Source organism: Oncorhynchus mykiss, chromosome 3, assembly GCF_013265735.2.
Source record: "Oncorhynchus mykiss isolate Arlee chromosome 3, USDA_OmykA_1.1, whole genome shotgun sequence".
Lineage (NCBI taxonomy): Eukaryota > Metazoa > Chordata > Actinopteri > Salmoniformes > Salmonidae > Oncorhynchus > Oncorhynchus mykiss.
Genome location: NC_048567.1, coordinates 7,573,835 through 7,597,750, shown reverse-complemented (window position 1 = coordinate 7,597,750; position 23,916 = coordinate 7,573,835). Strand labels below are relative to the sequence as shown.

The 23,916-nt window shown below is 44.8% G+C and overlaps 2 protein-coding genes across 5 annotated transcripts in view; both read left to right on the top strand.

Moving 5' to 3' along the window:
- The window catches only part of LOC110520788 (SHC-transforming protein 1), a 40,186-nt gene extending 19,443 nt beyond the window's left edge, over positions 1–20,743 (top strand). For all 4 annotated transcript variants that reach the window (XM_036967568.1, XM_036967584.1, XM_036967579.1 and 1 more), the window contains exons 6-13: positions 207–260; positions 5,077–5,128; positions 11,917–12,043; positions 12,189–12,339; positions 14,275–14,332; positions 16,608–16,727; positions 17,013–17,257; positions 17,409–20,743. In XM_036967568.1, coding sequence (XP_036823463.1) covers positions 207–260; positions 5,077–5,128; positions 11,917–12,043; positions 12,189–12,339; positions 14,275–14,332; positions 16,608–16,727; positions 17,013–17,257; positions 17,409–17,537 — 936 coding nt within the window. In that variant the 3' untranslated portion in view covers positions 17,538–20,743. The remainder of the gene's footprint in view (positions 1–206; positions 261–5,076; positions 5,129–11,916; positions 12,044–12,188; positions 12,340–14,274; positions 14,333–16,607; positions 16,728–17,012; positions 17,258–17,408) is intronic.
- A 1,393-nt stretch (positions 20,744–22,136) lies between these two features.
- Positions 22,137–23,898, top strand: LOC110508498 (lens epithelial cell protein LEP503-like). The gene is made up of 3 exons (XM_021589059.2): positions 22,137–23,225; positions 23,310–23,340; positions 23,559–23,898. Exon 1 carries the CDS (start codon positions 22,995–22,997, stop codon positions 23,184–23,186), a length of 192 nt encoding a protein of 63 aa, XP_021444734.1. The 5' UTR covers positions 22,137–22,994; the 3' UTR covers positions 23,187–23,225; positions 23,310–23,340; positions 23,559–23,898.
- Positions 23,899–23,916: the final 18 nt, after the last annotated feature.

Here is a 23,916-nt window from a genome sequence, read left to right as displayed (position 1 = left end):
ACACACACACAAGAACTTTCGTGCATGGATCCTGAATGAGTGTTTGTTGTTATTGATTTATCTGGGTTTGTTATTACAGACTGTTACATGGTGTTAATTACATCATCCAGTCAGTTAGGTATTTATTATTCACTATATCTAACTGTCAATGGAACCAACCCCTACTGCTGAATGGAGAGACATGATCTCTCTCTCTCTTTTCACAGATAATTGCAAATCATCACATGCAGTCCATCTCTTTCGCTTCTGGAGGAGACCCAGTGAGTCATACACCCCTCTCCCTTGCTCACCTCACTATCCATCCTCTATACCCACTCTATTCATTGCTCTGCCTCTGTCCACCCATCTACTTCTCTATGCCTCTCTCTCTCTCCCTGCTTCACTCTGTCCACCCATCTACTTCTCTATGCCTCTCTCTCTCTCTCTCTCTCTCCCTGCTTCACTCTGTCCACCCATCTACTTCTCTATGCCTCTCTCTCTCTCTCTCTCTCTCTCTCCCTGCTTCACTCTGTCCACCCATCTACTTCTCTCTCTCTCTCTCTCTCTCTCTCTCTCTCTCTCTCTCTCTCTCTCTCTCTCTCCCTGCTTCACTCTGTCCACCCATCTACTCCTCTATGCCTCTCTCTCTCTCTCTCCCTGCTTCACTCTGTCCACCCATCTACTCCTCTATGCCTCTCTCTCTCTCTCTCTTCCTGCTTCACTCTGTCCACCCATCTACTCCTCTATGCCTCTCTCTCTCTCTCTCTCTCTCTCCCTGCTTCACTCTGTTTTTCCATCTACTCCGCTATCCCTGTCACGCTGCCTCTCCGTCTTGCTCCGTCCATCTTTCTTTTCCTCTATCCATCTCTCTCTGTATTCCATAGCTCCTTTCCTCTTTTCCTCCCTCCTTTGTCTTCATCCACGTCAGTGGAACTCCCTGCCTCTCTTCCTCAGACATGTATTAGTTCTCTTCCTCCTCCTCTCTTCTTCCTCTCTAGTTCATTGTGTTTTAATAGCTCTTCCTCTTCTTCCTCTCTAGATCATGGTGTGTTAATAGCTCTTCCTCTTCCTCCTCTCTAGATCATGGTGTGTTAATAGCTCTTCCTCTAGATCATTGTGTGTTAATAGCTCTTTCTCTTCCTCCTCCTCTCTTCTTCCTCTCTAGTTCATTGTGTTTTAATAGCTCTTCCTCTTCTTCCTCTCTAGATCATGGTGTGTTAATAGCTCTCCCTCTTCCTCCTCTAGATCATTGTGTGTTAATAGCTCTTCCTCTTCCTCCTCTAGATCATTGTGTGTTAATAGCTCTTTCTCTTCCTCCTCTAGATCATTGTGTTAATAGCTCTTCCTCCTCTAGATCATTGTGTGTTAATAGCTCTTCCTCTTCCTCCTCTAGATCATGGTGTGTTAATAGCTCTTCCTCTTCCTCCTGTCTAGATCATGGTGTGTTAGTAGCCTTCCTCTTCCTCCTCTCTAGATCATGGTGTGTTAGTAGCTCTTCCTCTTCCTCCTCTCTAGATCATGGTGTGTTAATAGCTCTTCCTCTTCCTCCTCTCTAGATCATTGTGTGTTAATAGCTCTTCCTCTTTTTCCTCTCTAGATCATTGTGTGTTAATAGCTCTTCCTCTTTTTCCTCTCTAGATCATTGTGTGTTAATAGCTCTTCCTCTTCCTCCTCTAGATCACTGTGTGTTAATAGCTCTTCCTCTTCCTCCTCTAGATCATTGTGTGTTAATAGCTCTTCCGATTCTTCCTCTCTAGATCATGGTGTGTTAATAGCTCTTCCTCTTCCTCCTCTCTAGATCATGGTGTGTTAGTAGCTCTTCCTCTTCCTCCTCTCTAGATCATGGTGTGTTAATAGCTCTTCCTCTTCCTCCTCTAGATCATTGTGTGTTAATAGCTCTTCCTCTTCCTCCTCTAGATCATTGTGTTAATAGCTCTTCCTCCTCTAGATCATTGTGTGTTAATAGCTCTTCCTCTTCCTCCTCTAGATCAAATTTCAAATCAAATTTATTTTATATAGCCCTTCGTACATCAGCTGATATCTCAAAGTGCTGTACAGAAACCCAGCCTAAAACCCCAAACAGCAAGCAATGCAGGTGAAGAAGCACGGTGGCTAGGAAAAACTCCCTAGAAAGGCCAAAACCTAGGAAGAAACCTAGAGAGGAACCAGGCTATGTGGGGTGGCCAGTCCTCTTCTGGCTGTGCCGGGTGGAGATTATAACAAAACATGGTCAAGATGTTCAAATGTTCATAAATGACCAGCATGGTCGAATAATAATAAGGCAGAATAGTTGAAACTGGAGCAGCAGCACAGTCAGGTGGACTGGGGACAGCAAGGAGTCATCATGTCAGGTATTCCTGGGGCATGGTCCTAGGGCTCAGGTCCTCCGAGAGAGAGAAAGAAAGAGAGAATTAGAGAGAGCATATGTGGGATGGCCAGTCCTCTTCTGGCTGTGCCGGGTGGAGATTATAACAGAACATGGCCAAGATGTTCAAATGTTCATAAATGATCAGCATGGTCGAATAATAATAAGGCAGAACAGTTGAAACTGGAGCAGCAGCACAGCCAGGTGGACTGGGGACAGCAAGGAGTCATCATGTCAGGTAGTCCTGGGGCATGGTCCTAGGGCTCAGGTCCTCCGAGAGAGAGAAAGAGAGAAGGAGAGAATTAGAGAACGCACACTTAGATTCACACAGGACACCGAATAGGACAGGAGAAGTACTCCAGATATAACAAACTGACCCTAGCCCCCCGACACATAAACTACTGCAGCATAAATACTGGAGGCTGAGACAGGAGGGGTCAGGAGACACTGTGGCCCACTCCGAGGACACCCCCGGACAGGGCCAAACAGGAAGGATATAACCCCACCCACTTTGCCAAAGCACAGCCCCCACACCACTAGAGGGATATCTTCAACCACCAACTTACCATCCTGAGACAAGGCTGAGTATAGCCCACAAAGACCTCCGCCACGGCACAACTTAAGGGGGGGGGGGGAGCGCCAACCCAGACAGGATGACCACATCAGTGACTCAACCCACTCAGGTGACGCACCTCCTCCAGGGACGGCATGAGAGAGCCCCAGTAAAGCCAGTGACTCAGCCCCTGTAATAGGGTTAGAGGCAGAGAATCCCAGTGGAAAGAGGGGAACCGGCCAGGCAGAGACAGCAAGGGTGGTTCGTTGCTCCAGAGCCTTTCCGTTCACCCTCCCACTCCTGGGCCAGACTACACTCAATCATATGACCCACTGAAGAGATGAGTCTTCAGTAGAGACTTAAAGGTTGAGACCGAGTTTGCGTCTCTGACATGGGTAGGCAGACCGTTCCATAAAAATGGAGCTCTATAGGAGAAAGCCCTGCCTCCAGCTGTTTGCTTAAAAATTCTAGGGACAATTAGGAGGCCTGCGTCTTGTGACCGTAGCGTACGTGTAGGTATGTACGGCAGGACCAAATCAGAGAGATAGATAGGAGCAAGCCCATGTAATGCTTTGTAGGTTAGCAGTAAAACCTTGAAATCAGCCCTTGCTTTGACAGGAAGCCAGTGTAGAGAGGCTAGCACTGGAGTAATATGATCAAATTTTTTGGTTCTAGTCAGGATTCTAGCAGCCGTATTTAGCACTAACTGAAGTTTATTTAGTGCTTTATCCGGGTAGCCGGAAAGTAGAGCATTGCAGTAGTCTAACCTGGAAGTGACAAAAGCATGGATTAATTTTTCTGCATCATTTTTGGACAGAAAGTTCCTGATTTTTGCAATGTTTCGTAGATGGAAAAAAGCTGTCCTTGAAATGGTCTTGATATGTTCTTCAAAAGAGAGATCAGGGTCCAGAGTAACGCCGAGGTCCTTCACAGTTTTATTTGAGACGACTGTACAACCATTAAGATTAATTGTCAGATTCAACAGAAGATCTCTTTGTTTCTTGGGACCTAGATCATGGTGTGTTAATAGCTCTTCCTCTTCCTCCTGTCTAGATCATGGTGTGTTAGTAGCCTTCCTCTTCCTCCTCTCTAGATCATGGTGTGTTAGTAGCTCTTCCTCTTCCTCCTCTCTAGATCATGGTGTGTTAATAGCTCTTCCTCTTCCTCCTCTCTAGATCATTGTGTGTTAATAGCTCTTCCTCTTTCTCCTCTCTAGATCATGGTGTGTTAATAGCTCTTCCTCTTCCTCCTCTAGATCATTGTGTGTTAATAGCTCTTCCTCTTCCTCCTCTAGATCATTGTGTGTTAATAGCTCTTCCTCTTTTTCCTCTCTAGATCATTGTGTGTTAATAGCTCTTCCTCTTCCTCCTCTAGATCATTGTGTGTTAATAGCTCTTCCTCTTCCTCCTCTAGATCATTGTGTGTTAATAGCTCTTCTGATTCTTCCTCTCTAGATCATGGTGTGTTAATAGCTCTTCCTCTTCCTCCTCTCTAGATCATGGTGTGTTAGTAGCTCTTCCTCTTCCTCCTCTCTAGATCATGGTGTGTTAATAGCTCTTCCTCTTCCTCCTCTAGATCATTGTGTGTTAATAGCTCTTCCTCTTCCTCCTCTAGATCATTGTGTGTTAATAGCTCTTCCTCTTCCTCCTCTAGATCATTGTGTGTTAATAGCTCTTTCTCTTCCTCTAGATCATTGTGTGTTAATAGCTCTTCCTCTTCCTCCTCTAGATCATGGTGTGTTAATAGCTCTTCCTCTTCCTCCTGTCTAGATGATGGTGTGTTAGTAACCTTCCTCTTCCTCCTCTCTAGATCATGGTGTGTTAGTAGCCTTCCTCTTCCTCCTCTCTAGATCATGGTGTGTTATTAGCTCTTCCTCTTCCTCCTCTCTAGATCATGGTGTGTTAATAGCTCTTCCTCTTCCTCCTCTCTAGATCATTGTGTGTTAATAGCTCTTCCTCTTTCTCCTCTCTAGATCATTGTGTGTTAATAGCTCTTCCTCTTCCTCCTCTAGATCATTGTGTGTTAATAGCTCTTCCGACTAAACGTCTTTGCTTCCTTCTCTCTTCCAACTCACCCACTCTCCCCTTTTCTCCTCACCCTCTCCATATTTCCCTCTCATTTACCCCTCACACCCTCTCTTCCTCCTCCCCATCCCCCTCTTCTCTTTTCTCTCCCTCAGGACACAGCAGAGTATGTAGCATACGTGGCCAAAGACCCAGTCAACCAGAGAGGTGAGACTCAATGTCATCCCTCCAATAGATTTATCCAGCAGAACATCCAGTCCTTGTTCAGTACCTTACATCAATGTCATCCCTCCAATAGATTTATCCAGCAGCACATCCAGTTCTTGTTCAGTACCTTACATCAATGTCATCCCTCCAATAGATTTATCCAGCAACACATCCAGTCCTTGTTCAGTACCTTACATCAATGTCATCCCTCCAATAGATTTATCCAGCAGCACATCCAGTCCTTGTTCCGTACCTTACATCAATGTCATCCCTCCAATAGATTATCCAGCAGCACATCCAGTCCTTGTTCAGTACCTTACATCAATGTCATCCCTCCAATAGATTTATCCAGCAGCACATCCAGTCCTTGTTCAGTACCTTACATCAATGTCATTCCTCCAATAGATTTATCCAGCAGCACATCCAGTCCTTGTTCAGTACCTTACATCAATGTCATCCCTCCAATAGATTTATCCAGCAGCACATCCAGTCCTTGTTCAGTACCTTACATCAATGTCATTCCTCCAATAGATTTATCCAGCAGCACATCCAGTCCTTGTTCAGTACCTTACATCAATGTCATCCCTCCAATAGATTTATCCAGCAGCACATCCAGTCCTTGTTCAGTACCTTACATCAATGTCATCCCTCCAATAGATTTATCCAGCAGCACATCCAGTCCTTGTTCAGTACCTTACATCAATGTCATTCCTCCAATAGATTTATCCAGCAGCACATCCAGTCCTTGTTCAGTACCTTACATCAATGTCATCCCTCCAATAGATTTATCCAGCAGCACATCCAGTCCTTGTTCAGTACCTTACATCAATGTCATTCCTCCAATAGATTTATACAGCAGCACATCCAGTCCTTGTTCAGTACCTTACATCAATGTCATCCCTCCAATAGATTTATCCAGCAGCACATCCAGTCCTTGTTCAGTACCTTACATCAATGTCATCCCTCCAGTAGATTTATCCAGCAGCACATCCAGTCCTTGTTCAGTACCTTACATCAATGTCATCCCTCCTATAGATTTATCCAGCAGCACATCCAGTCCTTGTTCAGTACCTTACATCAATGTCATTCCTCCAATAGATTTATCCAGCAGCACATCCAGTCCTTGTTCAGTACCTTACATCAATGTCATCCCTCCTATAGATTTATCCAGCAGCACATCCAGTCCTTGTTCAGTACCTTACATCAATGTCATCCCTCCAATAGATTTATCCAGCAGCACATCCAGTCCTTGTTCAGTACCTTACATCAATGTCATCCCTCCAATAGATTTATCCAGCAGCACATCCAGTCCTTGTTCAGTACCTTACATCAATGTCATCCCTCCAATAGATTATCCAGCAGCACATCCAGTCCTTGTTCAGTACCTTACATCAATGTCATCCCTCCAATAGATTTATCCAGCAGTACATCCAGTCCTTGTTCAGTACCTTACATCAATGTCATCCCTCCAATAGATTTATCCAGCAGCACATCCAGTCCTTGTTCAGTACCTTACATCAATGTCATCCCTCCAATAGATTTATCCAGCAGCACATCCAGTCCTTGTTCAGTACCTTACATCAATGTCATTCCTCCAATAGATTTATCCAGCAGCACATCCAGTCCTTGTTCAGTACCTTACATCAATGTCATCCCTCCAATAGATTTATCCAGCAGAACATCCAGTCCTTGTTCAGTACCTTACATCAATGTCATTCCTCCAATAGATTTATCCAGCAGCACATCCAGTCCTTGTTCAGTACCTTACATCAATGTCATCCCTCCAATAGATTTATCCAGCAGCACATCCAGTCCTTGTTCAGTACCTTACATCAATGTCATCCCTCCAATAGATTTATCCAGCAGCACATCCAGTCCTTGTTCAGTACCTTACATCAATGTCATTCCTCCAATAGATTTATCCAGCAGCACATCCAGTCCTTGTTCAGTACCTTACATCAATGTCATCCCTCCAATAGATTTATCCAGCAGCACATCCAGTCCTTGTTCAGTACCTTACATCAATGTCATCCCGCCAATAGATTTATCCAGCAGCACATCCAGTCCTTGTTCAGTACCTTACATCAATGTCATCCCTCCAATAGATTTATCCAGCAGCACATCCAGTCCTTGTTCAGTACCTTACATCAATGTCATCCCTCCAGTAGATTTATCCAGCAGCACATCAGGTCCTTGTTCAGTACCTTACATCAATGTCATCCCTCCAATAGATTTATCCAGCAGCACATCCAGTCCTTGTTCAGTACCTTACATCAATGTCATCCCTCCAATAGATTTATCCAGCAGCACATCCAGTCCTTGTTCAGTACCTTACATCAATGTCATTCCTCCAATAGATTTATCCAGCAGCACATCCAGTCCTTGTTCAGTACCTTACATCAATGTCATCCCTCCAATAGATTTATCCAGCAGCACATCCAGTCCTTGTTCAGTACCTTACATCAATGTCATTCCTCCAATAGATTTATCCAGCAGCACATCCAGTCCTTGTTCAGTACCTTACATCAATGTCATCCCTCCAATAGATTTATCCAGCTGCACATCCAGTCCTTGTTCAGTACCTTACATCAATGTCATCCCTCCAATAGATTTATCCAGCAGCACATCCAGTCCTTGTTCAGTACCTTACATCAATGTCATCCCTCCAATAGATTTATCCAGCAGCACATCCAGTCCTTGTTCAGTACCTTACATCAATGTCATCCCTCCAATAGATTTATCCAGCAGCACATCCAGTCCTTGTTCAGTACCTTACATCAATGTCATTCCTCCAATAGATTTATCCAGCAGCACATCCAGTCCTTGTTCAGTACCTTACATCAATGTCATCCCTCCAATAGATTTATCCAGCAGCACATCCAGTCCTTGTTCAGTACCTTACATCAATGTCATTCCTCCAATAGATTTATCCAGCAGCACATCCAGTCCTTGTTCAGTACCTTACATCAATGTCATCCCTCCAATAGATTTATCCAGCAGCACATCCAGTCCTTGTTCAGTACCTTACATCAATGTCATCCCTCCTATAGATTTATCCAGCAGCACATCCAGTCCTTGTTCAGTACCTTACATCAATGTCATCCCTCCAATAGATTTATCCAGCAGCACATCCAGTCCTTGTTCAGTACCTTACATCAATGTCATCCCTCCAATAGATTTATCCAGCAGCACATCCAGTCCTTGTTCAGTACCTTACATCAATGTCATTCCTCCAATAGATTTATCCAGCAGCACATCCAGTCCTTGTTCAGTACCTTACATCAATGTCATCCCTCCAATAGATTTATCCAGCAGCACATCCAGTCCTTGTTCAGTACCTTACATCAATGTCATTCCTCCAATAGATTTATCCAGCAGCACATCCAGTCCTTGTTCAGTACCTTACATCAATGTCATCCCTCCAATAGATTTATCCAGCAGCACATCCAGTCCTTGTTCAGTACCTTACATCAATGTCATCCCTCCAATAGATTTATCCAGCAGCACATCCAGTCCTTGTTCAGTACCTTACATCAATGTCATCCCTCCAATAGATTTATCCAGCAGCACATCCAGTCCTTGTTCAGTACCTTACATCAATGTCATCCCTCCAATAGATTTATCCAGCAGCACATCCAGTCCTTGTTCAGTACCTTACATCAATGTCATCCCTCCAATAGATTTATCCAGCAGCACATCCCGTCCTTGTTCAGTACCTTACATCAATGTCATTCCTCCAATAGATTTATCCAGCAGCACATCCAGTCCTTGTTCAGTACCTTACATCAATGTCATCACTCCAATAGATTTATCCAGCAGCACATCCAGTCCTTGTTCAGTACCTTACATCAATGTCATTCCTCCAATAGATTATCCAGCAGCACATCCAGTCCTTGTTCAGTACCTTACATCAATGTCATCCCTCCAATAGATTTATCCAGCAGCACATCCAGTCCTTGTTCAGTACCTTACATCAATGTCATCCCTCCAATAGATTTATCCAGCAGCACATCCAGTCCTTGTTCAGTACCTTACATCAATGTCATCCCTCCAATAGATTTATCCAGCAGCACATCCAGTCCTTGTTCAGTACCTTACATCAATGTCATCCCTCCAATAGATTTATCCAGCAGCACATCCAGTCCTTGTTCAGTACCTTACATCAATGTCATTCCTCCAATAGATTTATCCAGCAGCACATCCAGTCCTTGTTCAGTACCTTACATCAATGTCATCCCTCCAATAGATTTATCCAGCAGCACATCCAGTCCTTGTTCAGTACCTTACATCAATGTCATCCCTCCAATAGATTTATCCAGCAGCACATCCAGTCCTTGTTCAGTACCTTACATCAATGTCATCCCTCCAATAGATTTATCCAGCAGCACATCCAGTCCTTGTTCAGTACCTTACATCAATGTCATCCCTCCAATAGATTTATCCAGCAGCACATCCAGTCCTTGTTCAGTACCTTACATCAATGTCATTCCTCCAATAGATTATCCAGCAGCACATCCAGTCCTTGTTCAGTACCTTACATCAATGTCATCCCTCCAATAGATTTATCCAGCAGCACATCCAGTCCTTGTTCAGTACCTTACATCAATGTCATCCCTCCAATAGATTTATCCAGCAGCACATCCAGTCCTTGTTCAGTACCTTACATCAATGTCATCCCTCCAATAGATTTATCCAGCAGCACATCCAGTCCTTGTTCAGTACCTTACATCAATGTCATCCCTCCAATAGATTTATCCAGCAGCACATCCAGTCCTTGTTCAGTACCTTACATCAATGTCATCCCTCCAATAGATTTATCCAGCAGCACATCCAGTCCTTGTTCAGTACCTTACATCAATGTCATCCCTCCAATAGATTTATCCAGCAGCACATCCAGTCCTTGTTCAGTACCTTACATCAATGTCATCCCTCCAATAGATTTATCCAGCAGCACATCCAGTCCTTGTTCAGTACCTTACATCAATGTCATCCCTCCAATAGATTATCCAGCAGCACATCCAGTCCTTGTTCAGTACCTTACATCAATGTCATTCCTCCAATAGATTTATCCAGCAGCACATCCAGTCCTTGTTCAGTACCTTACATCAATGTCATTCCTCCAATAGATTTATCCAGCAGCACATCCAGTCCTTGTTCAGTACCTTACATCAATGTCATTCCTCCAATAGATTTATCCAGCAGCACATCCAGTCCTTGTTCAGTACCTTACATCAATGTCATCCCTCCAATAGATTTATCCAGCAGCACATCCAGTCCTTGTTCAGTACCTTACATCAATGTCATCCCTCCAATAGATTTATCCAGCAGCACATCCAGTCCTTGTTCAGTACCTTACATCAATGTCATCCCTCCAATAGATTTATCCAGCAGCACATCCAGTCCTTGTTCAGTACCTTACATCAATGTCATTCCTCCAATAGATTATCCAGCAGCACATCCAGTCCTTGTTCAGTACCTTACATCAATGTCATCCCTCCAATAGATTTATCCAGCAGCACATCCAGTCCTTGTTCAGTACCTTACATCAATGTCATCCCTCCAATAGATTTATCCAGCAGCACATCCAGTCCTTGTTCAGTACCTTACATCAATGTCATCCCTCCAATAGATTTATCCAGCAGCACATCCAGTCCTTGTTCAGTACCTTACATCAATGTCATCCCTCCAATAGATTTATCCAGCAGCACATCCAGTCCTTGTTCAGTACCTTACATCAATGTCATCCCTCCAATAGATTTATCCAGCAGCACATCCAGTCCTTGTTCAGTACCTTACATCAATGTCATCCCTCCAATAGATTTATCCAGCAGCACATCCAGTCCTTGTTCAGTACCTTACATCAATGTCATCCCTCCAATAGATTTATCCAGCAGCACATCCAGTCCTTGTTCAGTACCTTACATCAATGTCATCCCTCCAATAGATTATCCAGCAGCACATCCAGTCCTTGTTCAGTACCTTACATCAATGTCATTCCTCCAATAGATTTATCCAGCAGCACATCCAGTCCTTGTTCAGTACCTTACATCAATGTCATCCCTCCAATAGATTTATCCAGCAGCACATCCAGTCCTTGTTCAGTACCTTACATCAATGTCATCCCTCCAATAGATTTATCCAGCAGCACATCCAGTCCTTGTTCAGTACCTTACATCAATGTCATCCCTCCAATAGATTTATCCAGCAGCACATCCAGTCCTTGTTCAGTACCTTACATCAATGTCATCCCTCCAATAGATTTATCCAGCAGCACATCCAGTCCTTGTTCAGTACCTTACATCAATGTCATCCCTCCAATAGATTTATCCAGCAGCACATCCAGTCCTTGTTCAGTACCTTACATCAATGTCATTCCTCCAATAGATTATCCAGCAGCACATCCAGTCCTTGTTCAGTACCTTACATCAATGTCATCCCTCTACTTTGTTGCTTTTATGTATTTTGTTTTGTTGCTTTGTCTGCATGCTACGTGTTGCTTGTCCTATATTATTCTGCGTGTGCTCACTGCTCATTGATTGTCTATATTGTAATTGTTTTAAATAACCTGCCCAGGGACTGCAGTTGAAAATTTGCCAGCTGGCTAAAACCAGCACTTTTACTGAAACATTGATTAATGTGCACTGTCCCTGTAAAAATAAACACAAACTCAATATATTTATCCAGCAGCACATCAAATCCCTGTTCAGTACCTTTCTTTGGACAGCGAGGCAGTGCCAATATTCCTTACCTCTGTTGTTTACCCTCCTCTCTGCTTCTTTTCTGTGCAGCGTGTCATATCCTGGAGTGTTCGGAGGGCTTGGCCCAGGAAGTCATCAGTACCATAGGGCAGGCCTTCGAACTACGCTTCAAACAGTACCTGAAGAACCCCCCCAAACTGGTCACCCCCCATGACAGGTGTGTGTGTGTGTGTGTGTGTGTGTGTGTGTGTGTGTGTGTGTGTGTGTGTGTGTGTGTGTGTGTGTGTGTGTGTGTGTGTGTGTGTGTGTGTGTGTGTGTGTGTTTCTCACTCCTGAGTTCTAACTCCTCTCCCCTTTCTCAGGATGGCTCCGTTTGATGGCTCAGCGTGGGAGGAAGAGGAAGATGAGGGAGCACCGCCCCCTGCAGATGTTCCGTACTATAATAACTTCCCCGGGAAACAACCTCCTCCTGGGGGACTGGTGGACATGAGGGCCCGCCCTGGGGCTACGCTGGTGAGATATATACAGTGCCTTGCGAAAGTATTCGGCGCCCTTGAACTTTGCGACCTTTTGCCAAATTTCAGGCTTCAAACATAAAGATAAAAACTGTATTTTTTGTGAAGAATCAACAACAAGTGGGACACAATCATGAAGTGGAACGACATTTATTGGATATTTCAAACTTTTTTAACAAATCAAAAACTGAAAAATTGGGCGTGTAAAATTATTCAGCCCCTTTACTTTCAGTGCAGCAAACTCTCTCCAGAAGTTCAGTGAGGATCTCTGAATGATCCAATGTTGACCTAAATGACTAATGATGATAAATACAATCCACCTGTGTGTAATCAAGTCTCCGTATAAATGCACCTGCACTGTGATAGTCTCAGAGGTCCGTTAAAAGCGCAGAGAGCATCATGAAGAACAAGGAACACACCAGGCAGGTCCGAGATACTGTTGTGAAGAAGTTTAAAGCCGGATTTGGATACAAAAAGATTTCCCAAGCTTTAAACATCCCAAGGAGCACTGTGCAGGCGATAATATTGAAATGGAAGGAGTATCAGACCACTGCAAATCTACCAAGACCTGGCCGTCCCTCTAAACTTTCAGCTCATACAAGGAGAAGACTGATCAGAGATGCAGCCAAGAGGCCCATGATCACTCTGGATGAACTGCATAGATCTACTGCTGAGGTGGGAGACTCTGTCCATAGGACAACAATCAGTCGTATATTGCACAAATCTGGCCTTTATGGAAGAGTGGCAAGAAGAAAGCCATTTCTTAAAGATATCCATAAAAAGTGTCGTTTAAAGTTTGCCACAAGCCACCTGGGAGACACACCAAACATGTGGAAGAAGGTGCTCTGGTCAGATGAAACCAAAATTGAACTTTTTGGCAACAATGCAAAACGTTATGTTTGGCGTAAAAGCAACACAGCTGAACACACCATCCCCACTGTCAAACATGGTGGTGGCAGCATCATGGTTTGGGCCTGCTTTTCTTCAGCAGGGACAGGGAAGATGGTTAAAATTGATGGGAAGATGGATGGAGCCAAATACAGGACCATTCTGGAAGAAAACCTGATGGAGTCTGCAAAAGACCTGAGACTGGGACGGAGATGTGTCTTCCAACAAGACAATGATCCAAAACATAAAGCAAAATCTACAATGGAATGGTTCAAAAATAAACATATCCAGGTGTTAGAATGGCCAAGTCAAAGTCCAGACCTGAATCCAATCGAGAATCTGTGGAAAGAACTGAAAACTGCTGTTCACAAATGCTCTCCATCCAACCTCACTGAGCTCGAGTTGTTTTGCAAGGAGGAATGGGAAAAAATTTCAGTCTCTCGATGTGCAAAACTGATAGAGACATACCCCAAGCGACTTACATCTGTAATCGCAGCAAAAGGTGGCGCTACAAAGTATTAACTTAAGGGGGCTGAATAATTTTGCACGCCCAATTTTTCAGTTTTTGATTTGTTAAAAAAGTTTGAAATATCCAATAAATGTCGTTCCACTTCATGATTGTGTCCCACTTGTTGTTGATTCTTCACAAAAAAAATACAGTTTTATATCTTTATGTTTGAAGCCTGAAATGTGGCAAAAGGTCGCAAAGTTCAAGGGGGCCGAATACTTTCGCAAGGCACTGTATATATATATATACATACACACACACACACACACACACACACACACACACACACACATCAAGTAATTGTTAGTCAATTGTATTGAATCCAGACTGCAGCTCCAGGGGAGAGAGGGCAGTTCAGTATGTAGGCTAATCATCTGACCCAGTCTCACTCTCACATCACAGCAGGCCTTAGTCTTCCACTCTCTCTGGCGCTCTCCTTATTCACCTCACAGTGTGTGTGTGTGTGTCGTCAGTTGGTCAGTGTAATGTATGTTTTTCCATCTGTATCTTAATTGCTTCTGGTGTGTGTCTTTTCAGCCCTATGGACAGCCGGGCCAGAATGATATTCACAAGCAGCCGCTTCCCCCTCTACCAAGTGAGCCATCTCTCTCACTCTCTCTCACTCACTCACTCTCTCACTCACTCTTACACACACACACACACTCACACTCACACTCACACTCACACACAGCTAAAGGATATGAGGTGACACAATACAATGACTTGCAGTGAGAGAATGACACGGACACAGTGAGAGGAAATGAGTCAGATTGACCGTGTTGCTCTAGGACAGTGTGTGTGTTGCTCTAGGACAGTGTGTGTGTTGCTCTAGGACAGTGTGTGTGTTGCTCTAGGACAGTGTGTGTGTTGCTCTAGGACAATGTGTGTTGCTCTAGGACAGTGTGTGTTGCTCTCGGACAGTGTGTGTTGCTCTCGGACAGTGTGTGTTGCTCTCGGACAGTGTGTGTTGCTCTTGGACAGTGTGTGTTGCTCTAGGACAGTGTGTGTTGCTCTCGGACAGTGTGTGTTGCTCTCGGACAGTGTGTGTTGCTCTCGGACAGTGTGTGTTGCTCTCGGACAGTGTGTGTTGCTCTCGGACAGTGCGTGTTGCTCTCGGACAGTGTGCGTGTTGCTCTAGGACAGTGTGCGTGTTGCTCTAGGACAGTGTGCGTGTTGCTCTAGGACAGTGTGCGTGTTGCTCTAGGACAGTGTGCGTGCTGCTCTAGGACAGTGTGTGTTGCTCTCGGACAGTGTGTGTTGCTCTAGGACAGTGTGTGTGTCAACTGGTCTCTGTGTTCCCATAGGGGTGTTGTGACGTGAATACCATTAATGCGATGACAATTATTTAATCAAATCAATTTACTACGTTTAAATGATTATGTGATTAAATTAATGATGTAACAATTAACTCATTAGCAATCTTGGGCCCCACTGAAAAAGTTTGTTTAATGAGTTACAATTTCCCCAAATTGACTGAAGAATATCAGAATATACCTTTATCATATTAGTCATCCATGAATTATTATTACCTCATATCAGTCTCATTCTGAACGTCGTTGACCTAAATCTGCACCAACCCTAGTCTGCATGATGATTCAGCGATACACAAATTGTCTTAATTATTTATTTACTGACTAACTAAATAATCACACAGAATGACATAAACACACACAGGATAGATTATAGGTTGATTTCTAACATAATGCAATGAAAAGTCCCTAGTGGACTAACCCGATATGACGGCTGGTTACACAGTGAAAGGGCTGGGGAAAGAGCGGGAGAAGGAGAGACAGAGGAATTCATCTATCATACATGCAGTTGAATAATACGCTCATCGTAAATATGGATATTTAGCACCCTAACACCCGCTCATTCAGATTTAGAAATGCAATGTAAATATTTACGTTAAATAGAGGTGGCAGGGTAGCCTAGTGGTTAGAGTGTTGGACTGGTAACCGGAAGGTTGCAAGTTCAAATCCCTGAGCTGACAAGGTACAAATCTGTAATTTTGCCCCTGAACAGGCAGTTAACCCACTGTTCCTAGGCCGTCATTGAAAATAAGAATTTGTTCTCAACTTACTTGCCTAGTTAAATAAAGGTTAAAAAAATTAAATAAAAAATAAAAAAAGTATCTGGTTGTGTAAGTCTCTGGTTGTCCACTAGAAGTCACCATGTCCTTAGTAGTTATAGTAGGTTTCATCTAACTCTAATCTAACTCTAACTCCATCTCCTCCCACTTCCTCCACTGGACTTCCTCTCATCACCATGTCCTTAGTAGTTATAGTAGGTTTCATCTAACTCTAATCTAACTCTAACTCCATCTCCTCCCACTTCCTCCACTGGACTTCCTCTTATCACCATGTCCTTAGTAGTTATAGTAGGTTTCATCTAACTCCATCTCCTCCCACTTCCTCCACTGGACTTCCTCTTATCACCATGTCCTTAGTAGTTATAGTAGGTTTCATCTAACTCCATCTCCTCCCACTTCCCTCCACTGGACTTCCTCTCATCACCATGTCCTTAGTAGTTATAGTAGGTTTAATCTAACTCCATCTCCTCCCACTTCCTCCACTGGACTTCCTCTCATCACCATGTCCTTAGTAGTTATAGTAGGTTTAATCTAACTCCATCTCCTCCCACTTCCTCCACTGGACTTCCTCTTATCACCATGTCTGCTGGTGAGAATAATTTCTAAACAGATGCCTCAGATTTATACATCCTGTGAATTATCTGGGTTCTTCTATCTGTGACATCGCAGAACAGATATTCTATATAGCTGTTCTACTCTAAATGTTTCCCATCCCTGAACACCTCCCAGGTGATACTGACAGACAGGTATGTGATTAAACTCCTCTGATTGGTTGTTTCAGTGGGAGCAAAGGAGGGAGGGCGGGACCTGTGTGATGACCCCTCATACGTCAATGTGGATAAACCCCGCCCCGCAACAGCTGCAGCCAATGGCAATGCTCACAGAGATGCGTTCGACATGAGTGAGTCCCAGTTGGCCCTATCAGCTAGAGTCTGTATACAATACATCAACTGGCCCTGCAGTCTATAGCAGTCACTATCAGTCATCTCAGATAAGACTAATTAGAATGGTTATCAGCTATATTGCAGTAATTACACTACAGTAGAAGTCATTAGTTTATTCATTTGGGTTTGGACATAGGGGAAATTAGAATATTGGTATCCTGACTGTATCAAGAATGAATCTGGTCTGGTCATATGGTTTCAAAACGTCTCTCTCGCTCTGCCCTCTCTCCTTCTCCTCTCAGAGCCGTTTGATGATTCCCTGGGTGTATCAGGTCTGGGGGTCTCAGCGGCGCCCCCTCTGGTGGAACAGCTGCAGTGCGAGGCCTGGTTCCACGGCAGCCTGAGTCGCAGGCAGGCTGAGAGACTGCTGACCCGTGACGGAGACTTCCTGGTTCGAGAGTCAGGCACCACCCCTGGACAGTACGTCCTCACTGGACAACAGGGGGGTCAGCCCAAACACCTACTACTGGTCGACCCAGAGGGAGTGGTGAGTTGGGAGGGAGAGGTGTCTGAGTTAGAGCGAGCCACCCGAAGCCTTCCCACTTATCAGCTGTGACGTGATATGTTTTGTGACCCTCTCTCTTTCTCTGTGTGTGTGTGTGTGTGTGTCTGTCTGTGCGTGTTGTCCAACTACTCAGGTACGTACCAAAGACCACCACTTTGAGAGTGTGAGCCACCTGATCAGTTACCACATGGACAACAGACTGCCCATCGTATCAGCAGGCAGTGAGGTGTGTCTGCAACAACCAGTGGAGCACGGGGCCTGAACACACACACACACAGCAATGCAACACACACACACTCTCAGAAACACTACACACATAAGCAGTGCTGACAACATTAAGGAAAGCCAAAAAAACACCTCTATCACTCTTTCTGCCAAAATCATTTGCTCTCTGCTTTTCCTCACACCCTTCTCTCCTCCTGGACGACTCACTGTTACCTCAGTGATCCCTACTTCTGTTCATCCTTCCGTCATCGAGGTCCACTCCCTCCATCCCTCCAAAGAACGTGGGAGTAACACCTAGGAACATTTTATTTTCCTTCTCATTGGGACAGAAATTAATACAATTTAGTAAAAAAACTGAGCATTATTAATTAAATCATGCCATTGTATCATTTCTGAATGATTCTATCATAGTAAAAGAGGACTATGCACCTTGGAGGGGAGGAGTGAAACGTAGAGAAAGGAATGGAGGGATGGGGGGAGAGGTCTTGATCCAGACATGGCAGAGGAAACAGTTTCTCTCACCGTCACAGAAGCACTCCAAAGACTTGTCTGATGATTGGACTCATCAGAGAGCCAATCAAATATCAGTGGAACACAGGAACAGCCAATCAAATATCAGTGGAACACAGGAACAGCCAATCAAATATCAGTGGAACACATGAATAACCAATCATGACTGAGATCAGGCCTCCTGTTAATATGCATTGACATTTTTGTGTCCACACCAATCAGGGCCCTCGCTTACCATCAAGCCACTTCCATTAAAATACCTTTCATCTTTGACCATTGACCCTGAGTGATACCTGGTGATATCACGGTCTCTGTATGCAAAAAGGGGGTTGCTATACCAACAACCATTGTCTCTGTCTGTCCAAATATGGACAAGGTTTCTTTCCGGCCTCTGAAGGTGGAGTTTGATAAAAGGATGTCCGACATCCGCCTGTCTGTCTGCATGGGACTGGTCTCCCTGTCTGTCTGCATGGGACTGGTCTCCCTGTCTGTCTGCATGGGACTGGTCTTACCTTTCTGTCCTGATCATGACAAAGAAAGTGGACTTGGTTGGACTGGGGCGGCAGAAACCATGGAGATGACTCCTACACCAACATACAGTGTGCTAGTCTGTCTGTCATGTACTTTCATTGGGAGAATAGTGTCTTTACATAGAGAGGGATGTAGAGAAGACTGGGAAGGGGCAGGAGGCCGGGGGGAGGTTCCACATCTAGAGATGTCATCAGACCTAGACACGATGTCATCTGAAAGAGTTCAAAACCAATTCTAGGACGATGTCACAGTCAACCCAAATGCGACTGTCACAATTTAATCGGTGCTGTGTTGGAATCGTAGTTCGGATTAATGCCAATATTTTCTTGCTTTTCAATGGATTTGTTGTTAATATCTGCTTGCCTTGACAATCTATGGCCATGTCTCTGTCTGGATGGGTGGGGGGTGGAGGGGTTGGGGGGCATACTGGATGAAGTGTGTTTAATGCCGAAAGCGTTCGGTCCAGAGCATTCAAAGCATAGATTTTATCTCCTCTCCAAATGTGCTGCAACACTTGGTCAGGAGATTAGCTTTTAGCGTTAGCATTAGCGTAAGCATTAGTGTGTGATGATTCTTCTCAGTTCACTGCAGGGAAAACTGTGTTATCAGCACTGTTCACAACAAAATCTGGGAGCTTCGCGAACGTTGGTCAGATGTTGGACTTTGACGTGTTGTTTTCCTTGGAATTAGAAGATAGTAGAGGGAGAGAACGTGGAGGAATCATCCTCTCCCTCCTTCTCTTCATGATATGTTTTGTATCTTTTACTCGTGCCTTGTTTCTTCGATGCAGTCACCTCACTCCAGTGCAGCCTGTCACCTAATGTACTGTGCTTATTGTACAGTCAGTTGATGTACTTAATCCAAATGTAGTGGACTGTTGGATCCTGTCACATGGTCTCTCAGTCCATCAAAGACTCTGCAAAAAGGACACTGACTCTCACCACCCAGGTCCAGTGATGCCAATCCGCTCCTCTATTGCACATTCATTCTTACTTCCTGTTGTCACGGTTGCTTGATGTCGCAGCTCTCATTGGAAGGATTTCCACTCCACCTGTAAATAACATCAGATCTGATTGGTTGGTTTGAGTTATTTGTTCTGAAATGAAAGTCTTTATTGTTTAGATGTTATTAATAACATGGGTGGGACAGAACCAGATACTGTATTTCACATGTAATACCCACGGAAAACTTTTCTCTCTGAATCCAATTCATTTTGATTCTAGCCAATGAACCATGTCCAGGTTTTTGAGGGAGGCTGAAACCAAACTGTAAATGTGGAAGTGAAGAGTAACCTGGGATCTGCCACCTGCTGTACAAAATATTTCTGTCTCATCAGTAGGGTTGCAAAATCCTGTGGTTTTCCAGAAATCCTGGTTGGAGGATTCACGGAATTCCTGTTTATTCGCTCGTGTAATTCTAGGATTATTTTAACCAGGATTTCTGGAAAACCGGGGAATTTGGGGAAAGTTATCTGAATTTTGCAACTCTAGTCATGAGAAAGGGCTCTCTGAACCCGGACAGGTAATTGTTTTATTCATCTTTCTCATCGTGCTTGTGTGTGTGTTGTGAGAGAGGATGTGTGGATGATCAGAGTTTATGGTTGGGAGTGTAGGGGGTTGTGTAGTTCTTACATGGTGGCACTTGTGCTCTGTGTGTGAGGCCTTTGCTTCATTCTGTCACAAACACACAGGAAGGACAGCTGTGTTAGACACAGACTGTTTAAGTGACTATAGGTCCTGGATAGGCAACAAGAAAACAAGTATGCAAGCCCCAAGGTGTGTGTGTAAAAGGAATCATCTATCCTCTACATAATTTGTGAAACATTCTAGCGTTGTCATTGTTCATCACAGTTGCCTTTGTTGCATGGAAATCATTGTTTTTACACTTTCTATATTGTTGTTTTGATGTACTTTTTAATTTGAGTTTTGAAAGCCAAAGGGTTATTTTCAATTAGCCTTCACAAATATTGATTTAATTTTGTACTTTTTACAGTTCTGTTGTAATGCTCTTGTTCTTTTGGGGGGGAAATACATCTGTTTACACCTGTACCTGAAATCACAGATTGCATATAAATGCATATGTCATGAATCTTTCTTGGTGAGTTTGGCTTTAAAATGCAGTTTCTGGATTTACACTTTGGTCTCCTGTGATGTGTTTTCTTAAATGTTGATTCATAACTATTAAATAGAACATATCCCCTTTACTTATTTATTCTGCTAAATACAGGTGAGGACGATATATTGTTTTAAGTGAAGTTCTACACTTCGAGGAGACGACCAAGGAGATTATGAGAGGACAAGGAAAGAGACAGGATCGGGCAGGAAGAAGTTACTTGAGTTACCACAGGGGGCATGAAGAAGTTACTTGAGTTACCACAGGGGGGGTAGAGGCTTGTTGAGTTACCACAGGGGGGCAGGAAGAAGTTACTTGAGTTACCACAGGGGGGCAGGAAGAAGTTACTTGAGTTACCACAGGGGGGGTAGAGGCTTGTTGAGTTACCACAGGGGGGCAGGAAGAAGTTACTTGAGTTACCACAGGGGGGCAGGAAGAAGTTACTTGAGTTACCACAGGGGGGCAGGAAGAAGTTACTTGAGTTACCACAGGGGGCAGGAAGAAGTTACTTGAGTTACCACAGGGGGCATGAAGAAGTTACTTGAGTTACCACAGGGGGGGTAGAGGCTTGTTGAGTTACCACAGGGGGGGTAGAGGCTTGTTGAGTTACCACAGGGGGGCAGGAAGAAGTTACTTGAGTTACCACAGGGGGCAGGAAGAAGTTACTTGAGTTACCACAGGGGGGAGGTAGAGGCTAGTTGAGTTACCACAGGGGGAGGTAGAGGCTAGTTGAGTTACCACAGGGGGAGGGGGAGGTAGAGGCTTGTTGAGTTACCGCAGGGGGGAGGGGGAGGCTAGTTGAGTTACCGCAGGGGGGAGGTAGAGGCTAGTTGAGTTACCGCAGGGGGGAGATAGAGGCTAGTTGAGTTACCGCATGGGGGAGGTAGAGGCTAGTTGAGTTATCGCAGGGGGGAGGTAGAGGCTAGTTGAGTTACCGCAGGGGGGAGGTAGAGGCTAGTTGAGTTACCGCAGGGGGAGAGGTAGAGGCTAGTTGAGTTACCGCAGGGGGGAGGTAGAGGCTAGTTGAGTTACCGCAGGGGGTGAGGTAGAGGCTAGTTGAGTTACCGCAGGGGGGAGGGGGAGGCTAGTTGAGTTACCACAGGGGGAGAGGTAGAGGCTAGTTGAGTTACCGCAGGGGGGAGGTAGAGGCTAGTTGAGTTACCGCAGGGGGTGAGGTAGAGGCTTGTTGAGTTACCGCAGGGGGGAGGTAGAGGCTAGTTGAGTTACCGCAGGGGGGGAGGTAGAGGCTAGTTGAGTTACCGCAGGGGGTGAGGTAGAGGCTTGTTGAGTTACCGCAGGGGGGAGGTAGAGGCTAGTTGAGTTACCGCAGGGGGGGAGTAGAGGCTAGTTGAGTTACCACAGGGGGAGAGGTAGAGGCTAGTTGAGTTACCGCAGGGGGGGAGGTAGAGGCTAGTTGAGTTACCACAGGGGGAGAGGTAGAGGCTAGTTGAGTTACCGCAGGGGGTAGGTAGAGTCTAGTTGAGTTACCGCAGGGTGGAGGTAGAGGCTAGTTGAGTTACCACAGGGGGGAGATAGAGGCTAGTTGTGCTTCTACATTAAGTGCCAAGGTGTACAGTAGGGTCTGGGGTTAGAGAATGTGCATTGGTGCAGGGTCCATGTCAGCAAATGTTCTATATTCAGACCTCTGGTGATAACATGTCCTATAGCTGCCATTCTCAGAATCATTTCAACCTGGACGATGACCACCACGCAGTCATCCAACAATATAGAAATCAGAATAGTGGGGCTTACTTATTTCAACCTGTTCAGAACACAAAACACATATTACCAGATGAGAGAAACAATAGACAGTCACACAGTCCTGGACAAAGAGAGGAGGCATATTGTGCGCTTTTACAGTAGAGCTGCATTGAGCAGGTGATACTGGAACTATCCTGGGGGGTGTACCGTAGGTGTGGTGGATAGATTATGCTTTACATAGGGAGAGACTGTTCCAGACTGGCAAAAACCCTAGAGATGCAGAGAGAGCTGGAGGGAGAGAGAGAGGGGTGGTGGGGTGCAGAACACACCCAGAGCCAGTGAACAGAATTTTTCATAACCAGGGGTGACTGGTGTGTCTGTGTTCCAGAGTGTAGAAGAATATAATAGAGAAAGATCAGGAGCTGAGAGAACACCCCCTGGTGTTGGTAGTGTTGATGTCACTATAGGAGGAGCTCTCTGGACAGGAGCTCTCTGTCCACTCACACCCAGTCCAACCCTGGTCTTCTCCTCTTCCTTTCCTCCTCAACTCCTCTGGGATTGACCTGACCCCTATTCCTCTCATCTCCCATTTCTATAATTTCTTCCTCCTGTCCTCCGTGTGGAGCAGTGCCACAGAGCCATGCACCCCCAGCGTCCTCTCCCCCAGGCCATGCCCTCCTCCCTCGGGCAGAACCTGCGTGACATGGCCATGGGCCTAGGCAGAGGGAAGAACTTCCTTGGTGGAAACATTGCCTACGGCTTCATCCAGTCCCTCAAGGAGTGCCTCTACTTCGTACTCTGCTGCTGGTGCATCAAGGAGATACTGGACTGACTGACTGAGACACCACGAGAGGGAGAGAGGGGCACGAGGGTGAGGTTCTCTTTTCTGCGTGTCTCTGGATGTGTTTCTCTCTTCCTCCTTTTCACTCTTTCTCCTCTGTTTTTCTCTCACCAGCTAAGATGTTAAACACAGCATGTGAAGCAGTGTAAGTATGAGTCTTGTCATTATATACAGTAGATACTGTACATAGTTTGACTCCAAAATAGAAGACGTTTGCCAAACTGTTTTCTAACAACATAATTTCGTTTCAGCTACGGTACATGTTACCTGTAAAATATTCTACCAAATATGTAGGACTGTATAATATGTCATGGTTTACATGTTGTACTATATGGCCCTGGTGTGTGGATTTGCTCCTCTTAGTGCCCATGATGCAGTTCTGTATTCCTGTCTGGAGGCTTGGGAAACTGATGTGCTGCCTTGTGTATCAGAGGATCTCTGTCATTCTCGGATCCTGAGTCAGTCGGTCTGGAGACCTGCAGTGTGTGTGTGTGTGTGTGCGTGTGAAGCATCGTCTTAACACCAATCTGCTGATCCTAGACCTGTGGAGAAACCAAACCTGTGAGGCAATGGACATGGCTTTTGATGCTGCTTAGGTCACATTTAATTCCAAGTTTTTAAAATTTCTGTACAGTCTTAATATGCAAGGAATAAACAATGTAATATCTGATTTTGTTTGTGTGTGCCAACCAGAGTCAGGTGGTGTGTGTGTGTGTGTGTG

Excerpts from the sequence above, each read along its gene's own strand:
- LOC110508498 (XM_021589059.2), top strand. The coding sequence starts at position 22,995 with ATGCACCCCCAGCGTCCTCTCCCCCAGGCCATGCCCTCCTCCCTCGGG.